Source organism: Polypterus senegalus, chromosome 15 (assembly GCF_016835505.1).
Source record: "Polypterus senegalus isolate Bchr_013 chromosome 15, ASM1683550v1, whole genome shotgun sequence".
NCBI lineage: Eukaryota > Metazoa > Chordata > Cladistia > Polypteriformes > Polypteridae > Polypterus > Polypterus senegalus.
Genome location: NC_053168.1, coordinates 126,028,795 through 126,048,675, shown reverse-complemented (window position 1 = coordinate 126,048,675; position 19,881 = coordinate 126,028,795). Strand labels below are relative to the sequence as shown.

The window sequence follows — 19,881 nt, the reverse complement described above, 5'->3', positions numbered from 1 at the left end:
AAACCTCCTCTTTGGCCTTCCTCTTCACAGACCCAAACCATCTCAATCTCAATCAAACTGTTGTTCCCGTGTTGTCCCTCTCCCATACTCACTCCTAATCTTGGCTACTCCCATTACTCTTAGTGAAAATCGTAGCATCTTCAAGTCCGCCACCTCCAGCTCTGCCTCCTGTCTTTATGCCAGCACCACCATCTCCAAGCCATACAACATAGCTGGTCTCCTTACTGTCCTGTAGACCTTCCGCTTCACTCTTTTTAGTTACTCTTCTAACACAAATCACTCCTGCCACTCTTCTTCACCCAGCCCACCCTGCCATACCTCTCTGCCGCCCTCTCTGTTACTTTGGACTGTTGAACCCTGGTATTTCAAATGTCGACCTTCACCACCTCAGCTCCTTGCAGTCACACCCATCCGCCAACTTCCTTCTCATTCACACACATGCACCCCGTGTCACTGCTATTGACTTCCATTCCCCTTCTCTCCAGTGTATGTGTCTCCACCTCTCCAGGCTCGTCTGAACCTGCTGGCCACTGTCATTACAGAACACAATGTCATCTGTGAACATCACCGTCCACGGAGACTCCTGTCCATCACCACTGCAAAGAGGAAAGGGCTCAGCGCCGACCCTTGATGTAATCCCACTCTCACCAGACTGTCATTCCCACTGCACCTCATAAAACGATAAACTCAGATATGCAGAAAATTAACAACACGTACCAGGATTAAATCCGTCGGGGCAGGCTGGTATCCGGTCATTCCATTCATCGTTGTTCGACCCCCGCACGACGATGTTTCGCGTTAGAACTCCCACTTCTGCTCTCGCTTCAAACACTTTTCCGTTTGGCAGCGTTACCGACACCCCTAAGTGCGTGTACTGCAAGGGCTGGGTCAGCGTCAAAGTCTTTCCATCTGGAGATATGGACTGAATGACCATCAGCTCATTTTCACCCTGGCTGAGTCTGAAAAAGAAAAGTAGCGTACTGTCCTGAAGAGGCACTTAAATGCAGAGCCACCCAAGTAAAATCAGCTTTGTTGAGCGAGACCACTGAACCCCTAGTGCCAGCAATTGGTGGTGACATGTCAATGGTTCAGTGTGGCCAGAGAGGAGCGGGTCTTGGGCTTTGATAGGGACTGAGCAGGGGTCTTCTGTGGGTCTTTGTTTTATTTTAAGGTGTTTGCCATGTACTGTATTTATACATTTTATGTTGAAATTATGTATGTTTATTTTATATTACTATCTACATGCAATCAATGCATTGCTCTCTTTAGTCTCTTTTTTTTATATGTGGGGCCACCCTGATGTCACCTTTGCTGTGACATTGCCCCTGTTTAGTAGCGGTTCACTGACGTTTCTTGGAGTTTTGCTCTTCTTTCAGATCCACTGGTTTTTCTAGCACTTTCCTCGGCTTATTGGATTTCTTCTCTTGGATGGCATTGCGGAACTCTCTCTCGAGCCGTACATTTTGTACTTTATTTTATTTATTTCTTTTATGAGGTTTTCCTTTCCATTGAGAGGCACACATTTGGGACATTTGGAGTATAGCCAGTCTCCCTATTGTGGGCCTAATTACACTGAAGCCTGCAGATAGTAGCGGAGGCAATTTGGGATGGGTCCTGGGATGTTACTAACAAGATTTAGAGGTATCAGGACATTTAGCGATCTTTATGGATGTCCAAGTAGAATTGAAGTGGGAGGGGGTCTCCATTGGGGTTTCAATGTACAATAATATCAGTCAGTTACCAAGGTGGTGTTTATCCACTTGGGGTTTCAAGTTTGCTGACATACATATACTGTTGTCCCCTCGAGGGACTCCCCACTAAATCAAAAAGAGCAGAGGTTTGTAATAAAATATCAGGAACTTAGACCTCTGAAGCCCCCTCCTTCCCGGTGCCACTGGATGGGTTAATGGTGGACATGGCCCGTGTTGGTGGCTCATTTTTCAGGTTTCCCACCCCTTTTCCATGTCAGGACAGAATCCATAGTCCTTTAGCCAGTTGATTTCATTCAGGGTAACTGGAAGATATAGCCAATCTCAGCAGCACTGGGAGCAGAGCAGCAGACAGACAATCCAGGACATGATGCCAGTCTGCCACAAGCCATCAAAACACCAAGCGCTGGTGATGATGTAGGGTTAGGGTTAGGGTTAGGGTTAGGGTTAGGCTTAACCAAAGGGTCTGAAGAAACACTTGGAAAAGGTGCAAACTGGGCATGGACAGCGACCAGCACACACACAATGAGCCACAGACAAGACACTCAAAGTTCTGGAAGTCCGAAGGTCCTGGTAAAGCAGCTGGTGAGGGTTTGACAGGGCGCTCACCCCTGACTTTTACGCCTTTAGTTTTTTTGTTTTATTTGTTCTCATTTTTTCCCCTTTGTTTTAAAGGTTCTTATTGTGGACACGTGTTATACCTTTTTTGAAAATGACACACCAAAAAGGTAGAGAAGCAGGACTAGGCAATGAAAACCGAGACCTCATCTGAAAACAAGAGAAAGGTTTAAATGGAGCAATCATCGTTTTAATCCCAAAATGAAATCAAAGTTCAAAACTTATGAAAGGTTCGTAACGGTATCTCAAATCCAAAAGCCCCTCCATACAAATCAATACTTATTTTAATTTTTTACACACGTGGACGCTAGAGATAGTCTGCTGCCATCCAAAGAGCGCATTGCTGATGGCCACGTGGTGCTGAATGACAACAACCACAAAGCAAACACTTGGGACAAACCAAAAAAAAGTAGACAATGGCAACGCCAAGGGAGAAACCAAAAATGAAAACGGTGATACAAGGACTTCACCGAGGCAACCTTAAAAAGAAATTGTGGGAGTAAAACTAATCTGAAAATGCAAAATGAATACAAAAATGTTTTTTTCTGCACAAGGCATCGGCGAGCCCATCGTACCTGTTTCCAGTAGATGCGATAACAATTTCGTCGCCCACGTTCCAGGTCACAGGCTGCTGCAGCTGTAAAGTAGAGGAGCCTGCGTTTGCTGTCTGTGCCAGTCGGGTCCATGTGACGGGGATGGGTATGCCTGAGGGGGACAGAAAGGGACACGTGAAGAGCTTGTGACGAAAGAGAAGAGGAGAAGGAAGGAGAGGAACAGATTGTCTGTGAAAACTGGTGATGGTTAAATCAGGGGGCTGCTTTGAGGATCGTTTCATTACAAAGGTAACAGTAGAATTATCAGAGGAAGAGCCACCAGGGTTAAGAATCTGAAGGATTTTACCGTGAAGGTCAAGGACTCCTTCTCGAACTGCAAGGGTCTTGGCGCCGTACACTGGAAGTTCAGGCGAACGAAGCTGGCCATAAAGAGTAATTATAGCCTTGTGCTGGAAGGGGGCAGCTTCTGTCCCAATCTGTTTAAAAATGTAAAATATAAATTGTTGTGAATCAAAAATACAATACAATACAATTTCTTATTTTGTCTAACCCAAAATGACCCAAGGCGTGCCACAATGGCCTATAACTGCCCCTGCCTTTTGACAGCCCCCCCGCCTTGACTTTCTAAGAAGACAAGGAAAAACCCTTGTCAGGAAAAAATGGAAGAAGCCTTGGAAAAAGGCCGTTCGGAGAAAGACCCCTTTCCAGGTACGTTGGGCGTCCAGTGGGTGTCAAAAAGAAGGGGGTCAATACAACACAATCCACAGAACTGAACACAAGAAATTCTCAATACGATATAAACGTCTATGCGTGTCTGTCTGTCTGTCTGTCTGTCTGTCTGTCTGTCTGTCTGTCCGGCCTGGAAATGCGAGGCTACAGCAAGAAGCCCAAAAGGTGGCCCCAAGTTAATGCATCGGAAGAAGAAAGAAGTGCGAGGCTACAAAATGAAGCTAAGAGAAAGCAACTCCGTCACCAAAGTGACACCGCCGAGGAAAGACGGACTCGCTAAGCCGCTAATACACAAGCGAGGCCTGCACATCGGCAAAACGAAACCTCCGAGGAGAGAGAAACTCGCTTAGCCGCTGATAGACAAGGGGGACGAGCACAATAGTTTGTAGGAGCCCGGGCTTACACAGCTAATCTATAGTAATATAATAGTGCAATGGAAATCCTAAAGGTACAGAGCAGAATTCAACAGGAGACGATATCACAATACGACTAGTAATAATAATATTATTAAATTTTGAGGTCACCGCCTCAGACACGATTAAAGGCATACTTCATCCAAGAAACATTTTTGGTGAACTTGTTACCATTTTTCGGCTGCACATTTTCGTCAGAGTAAAACACCAGCGGCCTTTCAGAATTTAGCATAATTAACTCCGTCTTAAGGTTACAAGTGCAGGCTGTACATCGAGTGACCCGCTTCAAGGATAAGAAAGAACTTGTGTTTTCAAATATGTGCAAACTAAACACACCTGCAGAGTCCCTCCATTGGCAATTAAGATGTTTTCTGCCTTTAACTCAATGTTGGCTTCGTCGAAGATTAAAGTTCCACCTAAACAACAAAAATAAAAATGCATGTAGTGGAAAATAATCAATGCACATGTTGGAACATTAGAACATTGTCATCAAGTAGGAATCATTCCTGGAATCTTGATGGGTTCTGCACATTAAATGATCCACCTCATACTGGAGGTGTGGACCAACCTGGAGAAGAACAAGTAGCACGATGTCTGCACGGTAGGACACACAGGGGGCTAACTACCTTTTCATTTTTCATTTAGGTGCATCGTCTAAGAGTCACGCACCACATTTTTGCTCATGATAACAACACGATGACAGCAATAATAGAATGCAATCTCATACGTTAGTACAAGAGCTCTGTGAATGGTCATGGAGACTCCTCCGCTTTGGCCTTACAGGAAGATGGTTTCAGATCTCTACAGCTCATTCCAACATCTGCTCAACAGGACTTTTCTCTCATCCTATTGAGCAACTTACCTTGAATCAGAAGCATCTTCAGTACTGGGGTGCTTACGTCCAGTAGGACTGTCTGTCCTGGGGAAATGACAGCCAGAGATCCCGCGTCGGGCGGCGAGTCCCCACCCCACGTAAAGTTGGATGACCAGACATCAATATAAAAGAAACTGGCGTTATCCTACACAGAAAAAAAATATATGCAAAACTCTTATTTAAAATATTTAAAACTTACAGAAAGAATCAGGTAGGTAAGGTGACAGATGACCCAAAGAGATTCTTTCAGTACTTTAGTAGTAAAAGAACAGGATGGGAGGGCGTGAAGTACACCGGGAACAGTAAAAAGGAATTGAAAAATACAGACAGTAAAATAACAGACGCTCTACACTCTCATTTTTCTGAGGTCTTCACATGTGAGGAAGTGGATAACCTGGACGGTACTGATGGACCTGGAAACTGTAGAGGGAGAAGAGCTGCGCAGAATAAATAGGCTGAAATCAAACAAATCGCCAGGACCAGATCAGATTTATACAGAGATAGGACAAATATTTGACATATATTTTTAGGAAGTCACTGGGGAAATTAGGAAGAACTGGAAAATGACAAGTATATCCCATTATATATAAAGTAACTATAGGCCAGTAAGCTTAACATGCATCACAGGAAAGTTAATGGAAGGAATTAAAGAAAAGACTGAGCAGCACATGGCAAGGACAGGAGTTTAACTGAATGGTCAGCATGGGGTTAGACGAGGGAGGTCGTGTTTTACTAACAGGCTGGAATTCTATGAGGAGGCAACAAAAGGATACGAGGAGAGAGGAGGAGATGAGATTATCGATCTGCACTTTCAGAAAGCATTTGATAAGGTGCCACATGAGAGGGTGGGCATCAAACTAAAAGAAGTGGGAGTTCAGGGTGATGTTTTTAGATTGGTGCAGAATTGGCTCAGACACAGAAAGCAGAGGGTGATGGTGTGAGGAACCTCATCAGAACTGGCCGATGTTAAGAGTGCTGACCAGCAGGGGGCAGTGCTAGGGCTGCTGCTATTTTTAATATTTAGAAATGATTTAGATAGGAATATAAGGAACAAGCTGGTGAAGTTTGCAGATGATACCAACATAGGGGGATTGGCAGATAATCGAAAGTCCATTAAATCATTACAGAAGGACTTGGACAGTAGATAGGCTTGTGTAAATTTGTAGACGATGAAATTCAGTGTCAGTAACTGTAAAGTATGACACACAGAAAACAAAAATGTGAGGTTTGAATATACAATGAATGGTCTGAAAATTGAGAGTATGCCTTATGAGATGGACTTAGGAGTTGTAGTGGACTCATCCTTGTCAACTGACAGACAGTGTTCAAAAGACATTATGAAGGCTAACAGAATGTCACGTTGTATAATCATCCAAAGTGGCATGGCCTTTTGAGGGCAAGCTCAGTTATGGGACACCCTCTGGACCCCCTGAAGGTAGTATTGGAGTACAGAATGAAGACAAAACTGAGGACCATTATGAACAAAGCTCCACCCCCTCTCTGTGACACACTGACATGGAGGACTTTTAGCCAATGAATTATTTATCGGAAGCGCCACTGGGGCTCCTTCTTATGCATTCATGATGCCTCACAGGAGCTGCTCTCTTATCACCTCTTATCTGTTATATAGTGACTTTCACATCTGTCTATCTATTTATTATATAGTGCCTTTCACATATCTCTCTATTAATTAATTAATTATATAGTACCTTTCACGTATCTATTGTGGCAGATGGCTGGGGGTCCTGCCCAGCTGGGATGCCTGGAGGGCCCGGGAAAGGAGCAATACCTTCTCCGGGCCACGAGAGGGCTGCCACCCTGGTCTGCGTGGGTGCCACAGGAGTAGAGCTTGGAAGCTCAACCCGGTTGGGGCCCGTGGTCATTGCCAGGGGGTGCCCAGATACTTGTGGAGCCCTGGAAGGCAGCACTCCCTGGTGTGTATCTATCTATCTATTATATAGTGCCTTTCACTCTATCTATCTATCTATCTATCTATCTATCTATCTATCTATCTATCTATCTATCTATCTATCTATCTATCTATCTATCTATCTATCTATCTATCAAGTGGCGCCTTTCATATCCCTCTTTCTAACATATACTGCCTCACATGTCTATCCATCCATCTGTCACTCTTTTGGAGTCTGGCACTGACTTCTACCCTCTGCCTCGTTAGTCTGCCCGCCTTGTTTCTAATTCACAAAAGTGGAGGAAAGTTAAGCGGGTTTAAGGATCTTCGGTTAGGTTGTGTGATCTTCCTGTTACACTCACCAGCTTGGCAATTCCATTTCCTCCAATGTTCACTTTCACGTAAGTCTGCTGGGACTGCGAGTTGTTGTTGGTGACACAAATAATCTGAGTGGTGCTGGCGAGTTGCACATCACAAGGTGTCCCAGCTATTGTCACCTGGACGTCACTGCTGGTGGAACTGAAGAGAAAACAATCATTGAATCAGCTTCACTTTTTACATTTTTAAGTTTCTCTTTCAAGTTAAAGGATTGGAATGAGCATGAGCCTCAGTATTTTAAAATGATGCTAAAATGGCATCTTATCACGAGTTCTCAGTCGATTTCATTGTATTTGTTTGTCGTTTGGTTTGTTTGCGGCTAATTGTGTCCTCTGATGTTCCTTGTGTTTTGTGGGTGGGCTTCTCAAGAGGCGGGGCCACCATTACCTCACCGTCCTATAAGGGCAGGCTGGGAAAGCGAGTTCCTGGAGGTTCGTTTGAATGCGCTTTGGTGGAAGAGAGTCGTGAGTCGTTCGTGTTGCCTTAATTTCAAAGTTCCTGGTTTGGTGGAAGTTTTGCTGGTCTTTGGATTGTGATTACTCTTTCACAATGTGGTGGACAGGGGTCCATGTCCTGGGTGTGCCCCTGCATGAACACATGTAAGTTAGGTGGGCTAATGTAGCTAAAGTCACCCTAGTGTGTGTGTGTGTGTGTGGGTCCTCAATTGGACTGGCACGTCATCCATTTACATTTCCATTTATTTGCATATCATGCTCTTTTATCCAAAGCGACTTACAAAAGATGTCAAAATTGTTAAAGTAAACATCAGCCCGGGTATTGTTTGGCAACGAGTGTGACAGGACAAGGGAGCAAATTAATGACCACAAGTGAGGGGCTCAGAACAAATTTCAAGCGATTTACAATTCCTAGGCCACAAAACCTAACAGCTATCAGTTAGACAGAAATTCACAGAACAAGAGGGTCTTCAATCGCTTTTTAAACACAGTAAGGGAGTCAGAAGTACAAATGGAGGAGGGCAGCCCTGAAGCCATGAAGAGAGTCTGGATTGAGATTGAAAACCACACAGCGATGGTTCCTGCCTTGCACTGAGGCTTGCTGGGTAGACTCCAGCTGCCCCACGACTTTGCCCTGGATAAGCGGGTTTAGAAGATGGATGGCTATAACGCCACGTTTAGTTCTGTGGACCACCTGCTCCCCTAACCCCGACACGGACAGGCAGAGACGACAAGTGCCTTTATTTAAGTTTCTGTTGCTCCCCACTACACAGCACAGTACGAAGCACCAAATGTGCAACAGGCTCTCTCCTTCCTTCTTCCTCTCTATCTTTGTTTCCACTCTTCCTCCTGACTCTGGGTCTACGACTAGGGGTGAAGCGGCTCCTTTTATAGCGCACCAGAAGTGCTCCAGGTGTTTCTTGAACTTCTTTCAGCAGCACTTCTGGGTGTGGCGGAAGTGTTGCCACAAAGGGCTCAGTTGTACCTGCAGCACCCCCTTGGCAGCGCCCATGGATCCCAACAGGGCTGCTTCAAAATACAACTCCCAGCATGCCCTGCAGGACCCCCTGGTGCTGTAGCAACCCAGGGGGCTGCCCTCTAGCATGCCAGGGAAGATAATGTCCCAAACATGTTCTCTCCCTCGGCCCTTCCACCCAGCTGGCATGACCCTGGTAATGACCCTGGCCATCCGTCACAGTTCTTATTAATTGATTGTATACTACACACGGCCCCAATAATTATTCTTGCTAACTGAAGCTGACATGTACTTTATCAATCCAGTAGCAGCAGTCAATAACTTAATGAAATAATGAATTAAACTTATGTATAATAGGGGCGGCACGGTGGTGCAGTAAGGAGACCTGGGTTCGCTTCCTGGGTCCTCCCTGCGTGGAGTTTGCATGTTCTCCTCGTATCTTCATGGGTTTCCTCCCACAGTCCAAAGACATGCAGGTTAGGCAATCCTAAAATTGTTCCTAGTGTGTGTGTGCCCTGTGGTGGGCTGTGCCCTGCCCGGGATTTGTTCCGGCCTTGTGCCCTGTGCTGGCTGGGAGTGGCTCCAGCAGACCCCCGTGACCCTGTAGTTAGGATATAGCGGGTTGAGAATGACTGACTGACTGTCTTACGTATAACGAAAGAGTATAAGGGATCATAAAATTTTTCAGTTATGATTGTTTAGTTGTCCATTCACATCTGACCATCAACATTCAGCTTTTAAATCCCAGATGAAGACTCACGACTTCAGTTTAGGACACCCTGACTAGAGCTGCTGATTTACTGTACAGACTGCATCTCTGTTGTCAGTCATCAGCACTAAAACATAAGGAATATGATAGTTAGAGTTTGTTACTAACCCTCACCTATTCTGTTTCTCTTCTTGGTACTCAAATGTGGCACTTGGTGCCACGGCCCACCTGCCAAGTTGTTGTGCCTGCTTATGGAGGATCGCAGGAATCATGGGAAAGAGGGGTCCTGTCATCGGATTGGCTGGCCCAGCATTGTCTCAGCTGTGAAATGGCCAAATGGGGGAGGCAGCTTGATGGCCGAGGTCTCCAGGACTCTAAACAAATCCAAATTGTATTATGGGATATCATCTACTGTTGAATTCTGCTCCGTACTTGTAATATTTTTATTTCTATACTGTACTGAGGATTTGTCCTGTTCTGTGTATGGTATTGTATTGTATTGTATTGACCCCCTTTTTCTTTTTGACACCCACTGCACGCCCAGCCTACCTGGTAAGGGGTCTCTCTTTGAACTGCCTTTCCAGAGATTTCTTCCATTTTTTTTCCCTACAAGGGTTTTTTTGGGAGTTTTTCTTGTCTTCTTAGAGAGTCGAGGCTGGGGGGCTGTCAAAAGGCAGGGCCTGTTAAAGCCCACTGCGGCACTTCTTGTGTGATTTTGGGCAATACAAAAAATAAATGGTATTGTATTGTATTGTATTCAATGGCAAGAACGGCGCTTGGCGATGACTTTCCAAGGTGAATCCATGCCCTTGGAGCTGAAAGGTGCCATTGAGGGAAGTGAGCGGCTAAGTGAAATACAGAGATGGTCTCCTTTAAAAATGGCTGAGTCTCCCAATAAGGGTTTGCTTTTTTGCTTTTCTTTCTTCTTAACACAATATGGACTCGCTGTTTTGCAATATGTGTGTAATTCCAAGATGCAGATCAATATTCGATAACATTTCTGACCTGACATACTGACTATGTTTAAATGCTTTTCTTCACACTAGGACCCTGCTACCCATAAGTCTCCATTATAAAATGCAAGAGCAGGCTACTTTTATTTTTTTGTTAGTTTATAAAATATTCTTTACTTTAGAATGCAATTTCATATGGCAAATTCATTTAGACCATGACTGTGAGGAAACTGAAAAGCCCTGAGCTTCTTCCTTAAGATTCCTAATCACAGCAAACACAAGACAGCAGCAAAGGACAGAATGAACTTCACCTCATTGCGGCTCTGCGGCTCAGATTTCTGTGTGATTACGGTGAAGCCCGAGTCAGACCCAGGGCGACATGTCACGATCAGTATTCTGCTGCCAATCTTGTGGGTCATAATACAAAGTAAGCACACTTTGTTCTATGTGTTATGACATTCATTCTTTGGTACCCCCACATACAGATTAGCCTTCTGTACAGATTGGGTTTCGTTCCAAAGCCCTGACTGCTCCTGCGCTGTATTACTGCCCCTAGGGGGCGTTTTTGGGACTGGGCACAGGTATGTGATGGAATGTTAGTTGTTCCCCTAGGAGGATTTTTTTAGTGATGGCACCCGCACTGTATTCCATCCCGGGCAGAATTGGGTACTCATATTGGGGGTCATGCTCTCCCATTTAGCCCTCATTTCCAAGACCCTTGCTACAATGTAATTAATTTTTGAAGAAGCATCATCATCTATCGCATTCATCTGCCTGTTTTCTGATTGATTCTTTTGACTGCTAAGAGCATACAGGTGTCATTACCTGAAGCCTGATCCCGTGATAGTAAGGCTTGTGCCACCACCAGTGCCACCTCTTCTGGGGGACACACTTGTAATTACGGGGGTCAGTGAAGATTTATAGGTGAAGGCTTGTTGTGAGGTCACTGATGCGTTTCCATTGACAACGCTCACGTCACAGACCAGCTGCGTCCCTGTACCTGTGAAAGAGGACAAAAAAGGTCACAGAGTCGTATTAATGTGCACATATGTACTGTAATGATTACAGGGGTCCTGCACCCGGAGTCAAACGCACAAGCATGAGGACTGCCTAACAGATTGTGACAAAGGGAGGAAGAGTGACAAGTCAAGGTATCTTATAAAACAATGAAACCCACCTGAGGAATCACAAGCACCTGGCACGCCGATTGTCCCAAACATTCTGGTACTCTGAAATGGGGGGACCATGTCGAAAAAGTGTTGTGTGTCTGAAATGTCTGAAAAATCTCCTTAAATGAAAGTCTGCAATGTGCACTTGAATCACGATGTCCAGAGGGGCAAATCAGGTAGAAATTCTGGAGGGCAGTTCTGTTATTGAGTAAAAGCTTATTTTGCATTTTGAACTTGTTAGTGATGAGAGGCTCGTCACTGAGAGATATTCAGATGGCTGCGGTTCTACAATACTTATTACAAAGACTAATTGTCAGGCCAGGTTGGGGAGCATGCACTGGTACGGCTCATTGCTGCACCCGCCACATGACAAAGCAGCTCAGGGTCCCGGTTGGCAACCCCTGCAGGCAGACACGCAGGTCCAGTCCCACCCTCCAGAAATGATCATCTATCTGTCACAGCCAGGTGTTACGTGGGCGTCCCCTTGGCCTGGTCCAGCCACTCAGGTCCCCAACAATGAGGGTCCTGTAAGCCGGATCACCCTCTGAGAATCGCGCCACATGGCTACATCGCTCACAATGAAGGTAATGTGCCTCATTTGGGACTCCGTCAGCAACCACTCATTCGAGCCAAAGTCAAACCAACGGTACCCAAGGATTCTCCGAAGAGACACAGCACCAAAGGAGTCCAGTCTTGTTCTCAGGTCACTGGAGAGCGTCCATGTCTCACAACCACATAGCAAGACAGGAAGCACCAGGACTCTAAAGACTTGGACCTTTGTCCTTTTGCAGAGATATCAGGAGCGCCACACACCCCCTTTCTCACGAGCTTATGTCCCCCCAATCTGTCTACTGACTTTACAGGAAGAGTCACCAGAGTCACATGAATGTCACTGCCACGGTAAGTAAACCTCTCAAACTACAGACAGACACACTTCTGCTGGCCGTGCCCAAGAGGTCACTAAAGGCCTGCTCAAGTATTTCTCTTAATATTCTCACAAATAAATATTCTGTTCTGTGAGGTCATTCTGATTTTTCGTTCTTCTTTCAGACGCCCAGTGTCCTCTCCTTTCATCCGTTGCCTACGAGTTTGATCCTATCAGGATAAATCAAAAAGTAAGGCAATATGAGCTTATGGGTAGTCCAAACACACACAGTGCAGCGCTCTGCCGTCAGGACAAACAAACATGGACACTCTGCTGTGGGATTGCGCCATTGTGAAATTTCTTTGGGCAGAGAGACTGAAAAATGTTAAAATCCACCAAAGGCTGTTGGCTCAGTAGAGAAGAGAAACCAGCAGGACTCAACCAAAAGTTCATGAATAAGTCGAAAAGGTTTAAAGCGGGAAGAACAAGTGTAACCGATGGAGCTCGATCTGGTCAACCATCGCCACGGCACACACAAGCCCACATCAGCATGGCAAATGACTTCATCAGAGATGACTGATGGATTGTGTGGTCCGCTTAACTGCATGTTTGGATATCAGCTATGGATCAGCGCGTGCCATAGTGCATCATGACTTGAGGCATCGTAAAGGTTTGACTACCCAAACAGCTAGAAGCCAACATCCTCTGATGAATTTCATCAGGTTACACTCCCTCTGCCCAAAGAAATCTCACTACAGCACGTTGTCCAACAATAGTGCAATCCCACACTACAGCGTCCACGTTTAGTAACCTTGACTTCAACTAGCCTAACTGCAGAGAGCCGTGCTGTGTGTGTTCATGTTGCCCGTAAGCCATCGCCAACATGTTGTGCTGCATCAGTAAACGGCCTGTACTCTTTGATGTACCCACTGTAAATCCTTGAATGAATGGATTGGCGTCCTGACTGAGACAGAGAGTGAAATCTTACCCAGCCAGGAGACCAGAGTGGATGGAGTGTGTAAGTGGAGAAGCAACCCAGCTGGGATAACCCGAGCTGCTTCCTATCCCAGTCAGGACAATCATATGATGGATGGACAGGGGGAAGACTGGCTATCAGAGACAGTTTATCCCCCAGGATAAAAGGTAGCAGTGGTACTCTGGCACAGCCCTGGTTTGGACTCTCACAGGGTTTCATGGGACCTGTAGTTCAGAAGGGCAACCATGTTGAGGGCACTGCTGGGAGAAGGTTGTCCTACTTTGGGGAGCTTCCGCACGACCAGGGAGTGCTTCTGTCATGCTATGTCGTGACATCAGAAATACTCCTGGGTCCAACATAAAAGGAGCCATCTCATCTCACTTAGAGGAGTCAGAGTCACGAGAAGGAAAGGAGAAGAAAGAAGGAAACTTTACATAATGGTGGTGTTTAAACTTTGGACTGTGATTTGTCTGTTCAGTTAAGGTACTGCATAAATAAATAACCTTTATTTGCACTCCTGGCTGTGTGGGATGTAATTGTGTCTGGTGTTTGGGGCTCAGTTGCACCCCCTTGTGGTCACAGTGTAGACTTGGATCTGTAGGCCCAAAAATGCTCTATGAGATAAGTCGGAGGTGGTGTCCATGTATAGATTGTCTACTATGGTTACATCGTATTCAGCAGTCAATGTGTTAACGGGTATTTGAGCTTTTTCTTTTAGTTTCCTTTGATTCTGTGTTGTCCTGGTTGGTTACTATGGACAGGGTTTTACAATTTCCAATCGCATTTAGTTACCAGAAGCAGTAAATTTAATTGATGCTAATTGTTTCATCAGGTATGGGAAGAACTCAAGATAAAAGGAGGCCAGGCAATGCAAAGCTAATTACACTAATTAAGCTAAAAATGACTGGGTGACAATGTGGCTATGCCCCATGATGGGCCACCAGTGGATGGCCATAATCAAGTTAGTGACACTCTGTGTATGCCTGACCATTACATTTATCCAGCTCAAGAGCAACGTAAAAAGCTCACAGCCACAGCTCACTTCTTAAATGTCCAAAGCAGGGTTAAGCAGGGTTTAAACAGATTTACCATTAGAAGGTGGCACCTCACAATACAAGGTGCTTGTGTTAGATCTCTGCGTGTCCACTATGCACGAGCCGCCGCACACAGATACGCGTGAGAACAGCCCATCAAATCCAGCTCCTTCCAGCTCGAGAATGGAACCACCGCCAAAGCTCCCTGAAGTCCAAAGAAACACATCAGACAAATGAATGAAAAACATTTTTAGAAGGCAGAGTTTACCCTAAGATGATTCTGTTTGTACCTTCATTTGGTGTGACTGACGTAATCAGCAATTCATATTCAAAGGAGACACTGGATGAGGCGTATCCCAGAACGGCATGTCGAAGAACAATTGGGAAGGACCCGCCTGAGTGGCTTCCAACTGAGCACAGAACCTGGGAATCAGAGACAGTCTCGACAATGCAAGGGACGTCTCCGATGTTCACAAAGATGTCTTGAACTGCAGCGCCAAACCTGGATCCATTAATGGAGATGACAGTTCCAAAAGCTCCTACGAAAGAGTGAATGAAGAAGTATTGAGCGAAGACAGCATTCATCCAACGAGAGTGGCTTGATTTCAACCTATGCTACGTCAAGATGGACATTAATGCTTGTGTGTGTGCTCCAAGTATTTTCAGCATAATGACGCGTACTTTCACATCTATTACTCTGTCTATCACATTGTAACTTTTGCATGACTTTCTGACAGTACACAGTAATTCCGTTCACTTTGACAAGGGTAAGTAAATAACTCTCCTTACGTTTGTGATCAGTGTGTTTGGATAGGCTATCCAGCTTTCCCTGCGCACACGCTGAAACATGGGGTGTCAGAAGTCAGGTTCCGACCTTGATAACTCAGGTTCTCTTGTTACTTTCTAGGAGTTACTCCACCCAGAAAACAATAATTTGTTTAGATGTTTGTAACAGCGCTGCTTAAATGGCCTACAAATCCCAGCAGCCTCAGTAGTTTAACGCCACTGAGCAGCTTCAGAGTGGTGCAGGGCTTCCTGGGAAGAAGGATGATTAGGTGCAGCCTTTAAAAATGAACCGAAAGACACAGAAAGGGATCCCAGTCACCTACTGTACATCTATTTGTTTCTACGCGTCTCACCCCACTTCTGTATCACAAATCACCCAATGGATTGCAGTTTCTTTCTGGGTTAATGTGCTTGTCCTCTGCCTGCTTGTTCCTGTAATTTCATTGGAGTTTGGTAAACATCTTTGTCCCGCTTTCTACAGATCTTCATGCAATAACCGGAACATGGTAGGACAAAACTTTCATAACATTCAGGAAACTGTTCACTGGGCAGCTCAATTCATTTCACCAACGTCAACTCGGTGGGAGCAGACTGTTTGCGGACAGCGTTGTCAGTGGTTATTGTTTTGTGCTCAGTGCTTCATCAAGTGTAATTTGTTTAGTGTCCGTGAAATAATTATTGCCATTGAGAAATTGGGGACAGCTTTTGCATATACATTGTCTGTTTAATAATTGGCTTCTTTATTGGTTTAACATATAGTTTATCATCGATTTATCTGAGCCTCTATAACCTGTCTGTATGTGTGTGTCTGCGAACCGAGTCGAGGGTGGGGGCATTCTTGAGGTCTTCAAAATAAAATAAATAAATAAAAAATCACCGATTAAAAACAGTGAGAACCTGAGCATCTTTGCAGCTGCTACCTGTGACTTACCTTCAACAAGAGACAGCGAATAGAGTTTAATTATAGGGAGATGGAATACAAGCAGGGGTCATTATAAAGACAAACCGATCATTCGCCAAGCCAGAAAACGAAGATTAAAATCCGAAACAGGTTGCACAAAAAGAAAGTTAGGAGACCAAGAACAGAAAGCTATAAGTAAAAACATTTTTATCCAAACCCGGATAAATTCGTATCACGAGCACCAGATCTTTTAGGCCGCACTGACAATGACATACATCATACTCCCGCAGAACTCTGGGAAAGTTGCCTAGGAAACGGCTGATGCTCCTGTCACAAAAAGGCAGCGTCCCTGCGTGATTCAGAAATGGTGCAGTGAGAAGGCGATTACAATATTTAACTTTCAAAGGAAGGTACATAACAAAAAGCGAATGTGAAAAATTACACTCCCTGGGTATCGAAAACCCCTCTTAAGATGCATGGATCTCAAAAAAAATGCAAAGAGAAAAGTAAAATAAATGATTAAAGTGTGCTCATGATAACACCATGTAATTATAGTGACCGACAAGAAACATTTTTAAGCTGATGTTTTCTTGCTCAAAGTAGGTAAGAAAGTTTATGACTCAACAGTAACAGTAGGTGGCCACCACAGACAGGACAACAGAAAACCGTATCAAATGTCTATGAAAACATCTCATGTCAAGGTCATCCATTCGTTTGCTCATGACATCCTAAAACATGCATTTTTATTAAAATATTGTTAATATAACCACTTCTGGAAAATTTCCTCATGAACGAGCAAGGAATGCTCACACACAAGTGAAGGAGCATCTGAATTGAAGACTCCTCCTCACTGATTGGTCAAAAGCCCTGTCTTCAAATCAGAAGCCTAGAATTGTGGAAATGTGTTGTGCTGTTAACAAGACAATTTAATTGTTAATAATATTTTATCAAAAAACACATACTTTTTGCATGTGTTGAGCATTCGACTTGATAACAGACATAAGGATTATGAGTGACATTTTTTTTTCCGTTTTTCCATGGACATTTTCACATTGTTTGCTGTTTTCCAGCAGTGGTGAATGTCAGATTCCATTATATGACAAACTACTTAGTCTCACTGTGAATGAAAGCATGAGATTAACATTTTTTCTCAGCAATCACTATAAAGCATTTTCAACAGAATATCGTTTTTCAGCGGAGTATTCCTCTAACTTGGCTGTTTCACTCTCCATTTGCAGTAAAGAAGAGCAGCGAGCTGTGATCTGCTTTGTATGGGCTGAAGGTGCACTGGGGCTGAGATCTTCATCGGTTTGAGGGAATCATGGGAGCGACTTGCCCAGTGTTGCCGTTGAAGGTGGATGTGGACTGGCATTCCTCTCCTCCTTCATGCTTAACACTTCTCAATTCATTCTTAAATGTTCTGCCATGGAAAATCACCATCTCCATATTGTGCAGAAAGCTTTCAATGGATTTCAGCCACTGGTATAAAGTGAATCACTGCTTGCTGCTCTTCTTTGATGCAAACAGTGAACAGAGCGACCATGTTTACACCTAGAAAACTACAAGTGAAACTGACTGATCCAGTCGAAATTGGATCACTGTGACCAGAGACGCACCGCGTGTCCACTAATTTATGGAGAAAGCCCATCTAAACAGAAGTGCAGACACTTATTATACGGGGCCTTTCACCTCTGCCTGCCTGTCTGTCTGTCTGTCTGTCTGTCTGTCTTTTGTTATTTCATTAAACGATGTGATCACATCCTTAGCACTTTTAGTAGGTAAGCAGTGGTCCTACCTGTTGTTGGACTGACCAGACTGATGACCGGAGTGTTTGTCTGCGAGTACAGAAAGTTTAATGAAGGGTAGACGGTGGACCGAACTTGGATTATCACATTCACGTTTCCTTGGTTATGCGCAGGTGTTACACACTCAATTTCACTTGTTGAAATATACGTGATGGGACAAAGGGCGCTCCCCACGGAGACGGTCGTGTAGCCTGGATCAAATCCATTCCCAGCGATGAGGAGTGTTGTCCCGCCGAGGATGCTCCCAGAGTTTGGTGAAAGCGTGGCACTTGCAACGCTGGATATGGTGAGGCTGCCAGAGGCTAACCCTTTGCTCATCACCACAACGTTCACATTGTAACTTCCAGCCGGCAGCGGCCCAATGGGGCAGGTGATCTCGGTGTCAGTGACCTCACTTGGCTGGTAGGTAAAGTTGCCGATGAAGACGATGACATCTTCAGTGTTGTTTCCAAAGCCTGTCCCATTAAGAGAAAGGAGTGTTGAGTTGCTGTCTATTGTGCTGGGGGTCAGACTCTCGACTGCAGGAGTTGAGGATGCCGTGTATTGAAAAGAGCAGTCGGAATGGCAGGCCGCAGAGATTCCATTTACTGAAACCTGAACTGTCCCAGCTCTTGCACTAGAGGGCGCTGTATCACAGATGATGGTTGTGTAGTTCACAGACACAGTGGCGCAGGCCAAGTTGACTGCTGTCACTCCTAAGGAGCTGTTGTGTCCCGTAAACCCAGAGCCCTGAATGGTCACCCGTGTGTGTCCTGTGGTTGATCCAGCACTGGGACTGATAAAACTGATAACCGGCAACAGAACAAATCGGCGATCAAGTTCATTGATGATTGTGCTGATGGCATTGCCCAGATTATTCACCCTCACGGCCACTCGTTCAGCAATACCCACGGGCAAGACGTTTTCTGGATTCACCGTGCAATTAATTTCTGTGGATGTGCTGCTAATGACTTCACAAGGATGACCTCCGACAGTTACCTTTAAAAAAAAAAGAAAATGTTAATTTAAGAATTGTTACTCCAGACACAAAACTTTGTACTGTAGGACCAAGTGTTTGTGGAAATCCCATTTCGAAGTGATCTGAATTTATTCGGAGTCTGTCCCTAAACCACCACCTCCCCTCATAACAGCCTCCACTCTTCTCTTGTCCTCTGTGTCCATTCAGAGCATTTAGGACGAGAAGACCTGGATCACAAAGGCCATTCCAATTCATCCCAATCATGTTCAGCAGGGTGGAGGTCAGGGCTCTGTGATATCCACTTGAGTTCAGACAGGGAAGGGCCTTCTCCAAATATGAAGCCCACAATTGTCTAAAATGTCCTGGTATGCTGTAGTATTAAGAGTACCCTTTACTGGGACCAGGGGTCCTAGCATAAACCCTACCATGATCCCCCATCCATTCAAGCTTTGCAACTTTCAGGACTGCATAGTGCCTACTGAATTCTTCAGTCATCCACCAACCGTAGATTCATCCATCAGACTACGAGATAGAGAAGTGGGATTCATTACTCCAGTCTCCACTGCTCCAGAGTCCAATGATGGTGTGCTTTACGCCCCTCCAGCCGATGCTCAGCATTGCGCATGCATGGTGATCTTGGGCTTGGCCATTGAAGCCCAGTTTCATGAAGCTCCTGGCCCACAGCTCTTGTGTTGAGGTTGCTTTCAGAGGCAGTTTTAAGTGATGCCATAGAGAGAGCCCATTTTTAACTTGCTCTATAACTCGGTGGCCCAGCTCTGTGAATTTGCATGGTCCCTCACTTTATGGTTGAGCTGTTGTTGCTCCTCGACACTTCAGCTTCCTCACAACTGTTCTTACGGTTGACCGGGGCACATCTCAAAGAACAGGCATTTGACTTGTAGTAAAGGTGGAGTCCTGTGCCAGTGCCATATTTAAAGTCAGTATGACCCAGTGGTTGTCAACGGGGACTGCATGGCTGTGTGTTTGATTTGATGCTCCTGTAACACCTGAGCTCCATCATTTGGTGGGCTGTCTTCATATTTTTAGCCGTACAATGTATCATCACTGTCACATGACACAGCATCTTACTTATGCATCACTACCTCAGCC

General features: G+C 45.0%; 1 protein-coding gene across 1 annotated transcript in view; it reads right to left on the bottom strand.

The window, feature by feature from the left end:
• The window catches only part of pkhd1l1.1 (PKHD1 like 1, tandem duplicate 1), a 149,528-nt gene that overhangs the window by 69,329 nt on the left and 60,318 nt on the right, over window positions 1–19,881 (bottom strand). Inside the window, exons 38-47 of the mRNA XM_039736590.1 lie at window positions 17,804–18,791; window positions 14,612–14,860; window positions 14,377–14,526; window positions 11,103–11,277; window positions 7,169–7,325; window positions 4,886–5,042; window positions 4,360–4,439; window positions 3,228–3,357; window positions 2,903–3,032; window positions 718–959 (exon numbers count right to left, since the gene is read on the bottom strand). Of these exons, the coding sequence (XP_039592524.1) occupies window positions 718–959; window positions 2,903–3,032; window positions 3,228–3,357; window positions 4,360–4,439; window positions 4,886–5,042; window positions 7,169–7,325; window positions 11,103–11,277; window positions 14,377–14,526; window positions 14,612–14,860; window positions 17,804–18,791 (2,458 nt within the window). The remainder of the gene's footprint in view (window positions 1–717; window positions 960–2,902; window positions 3,033–3,227; window positions 3,358–4,359; window positions 4,440–4,885; window positions 5,043–7,168; window positions 7,326–11,102; window positions 11,278–14,376; window positions 14,527–14,611; window positions 14,861–17,803; window positions 18,792–19,881) is intronic.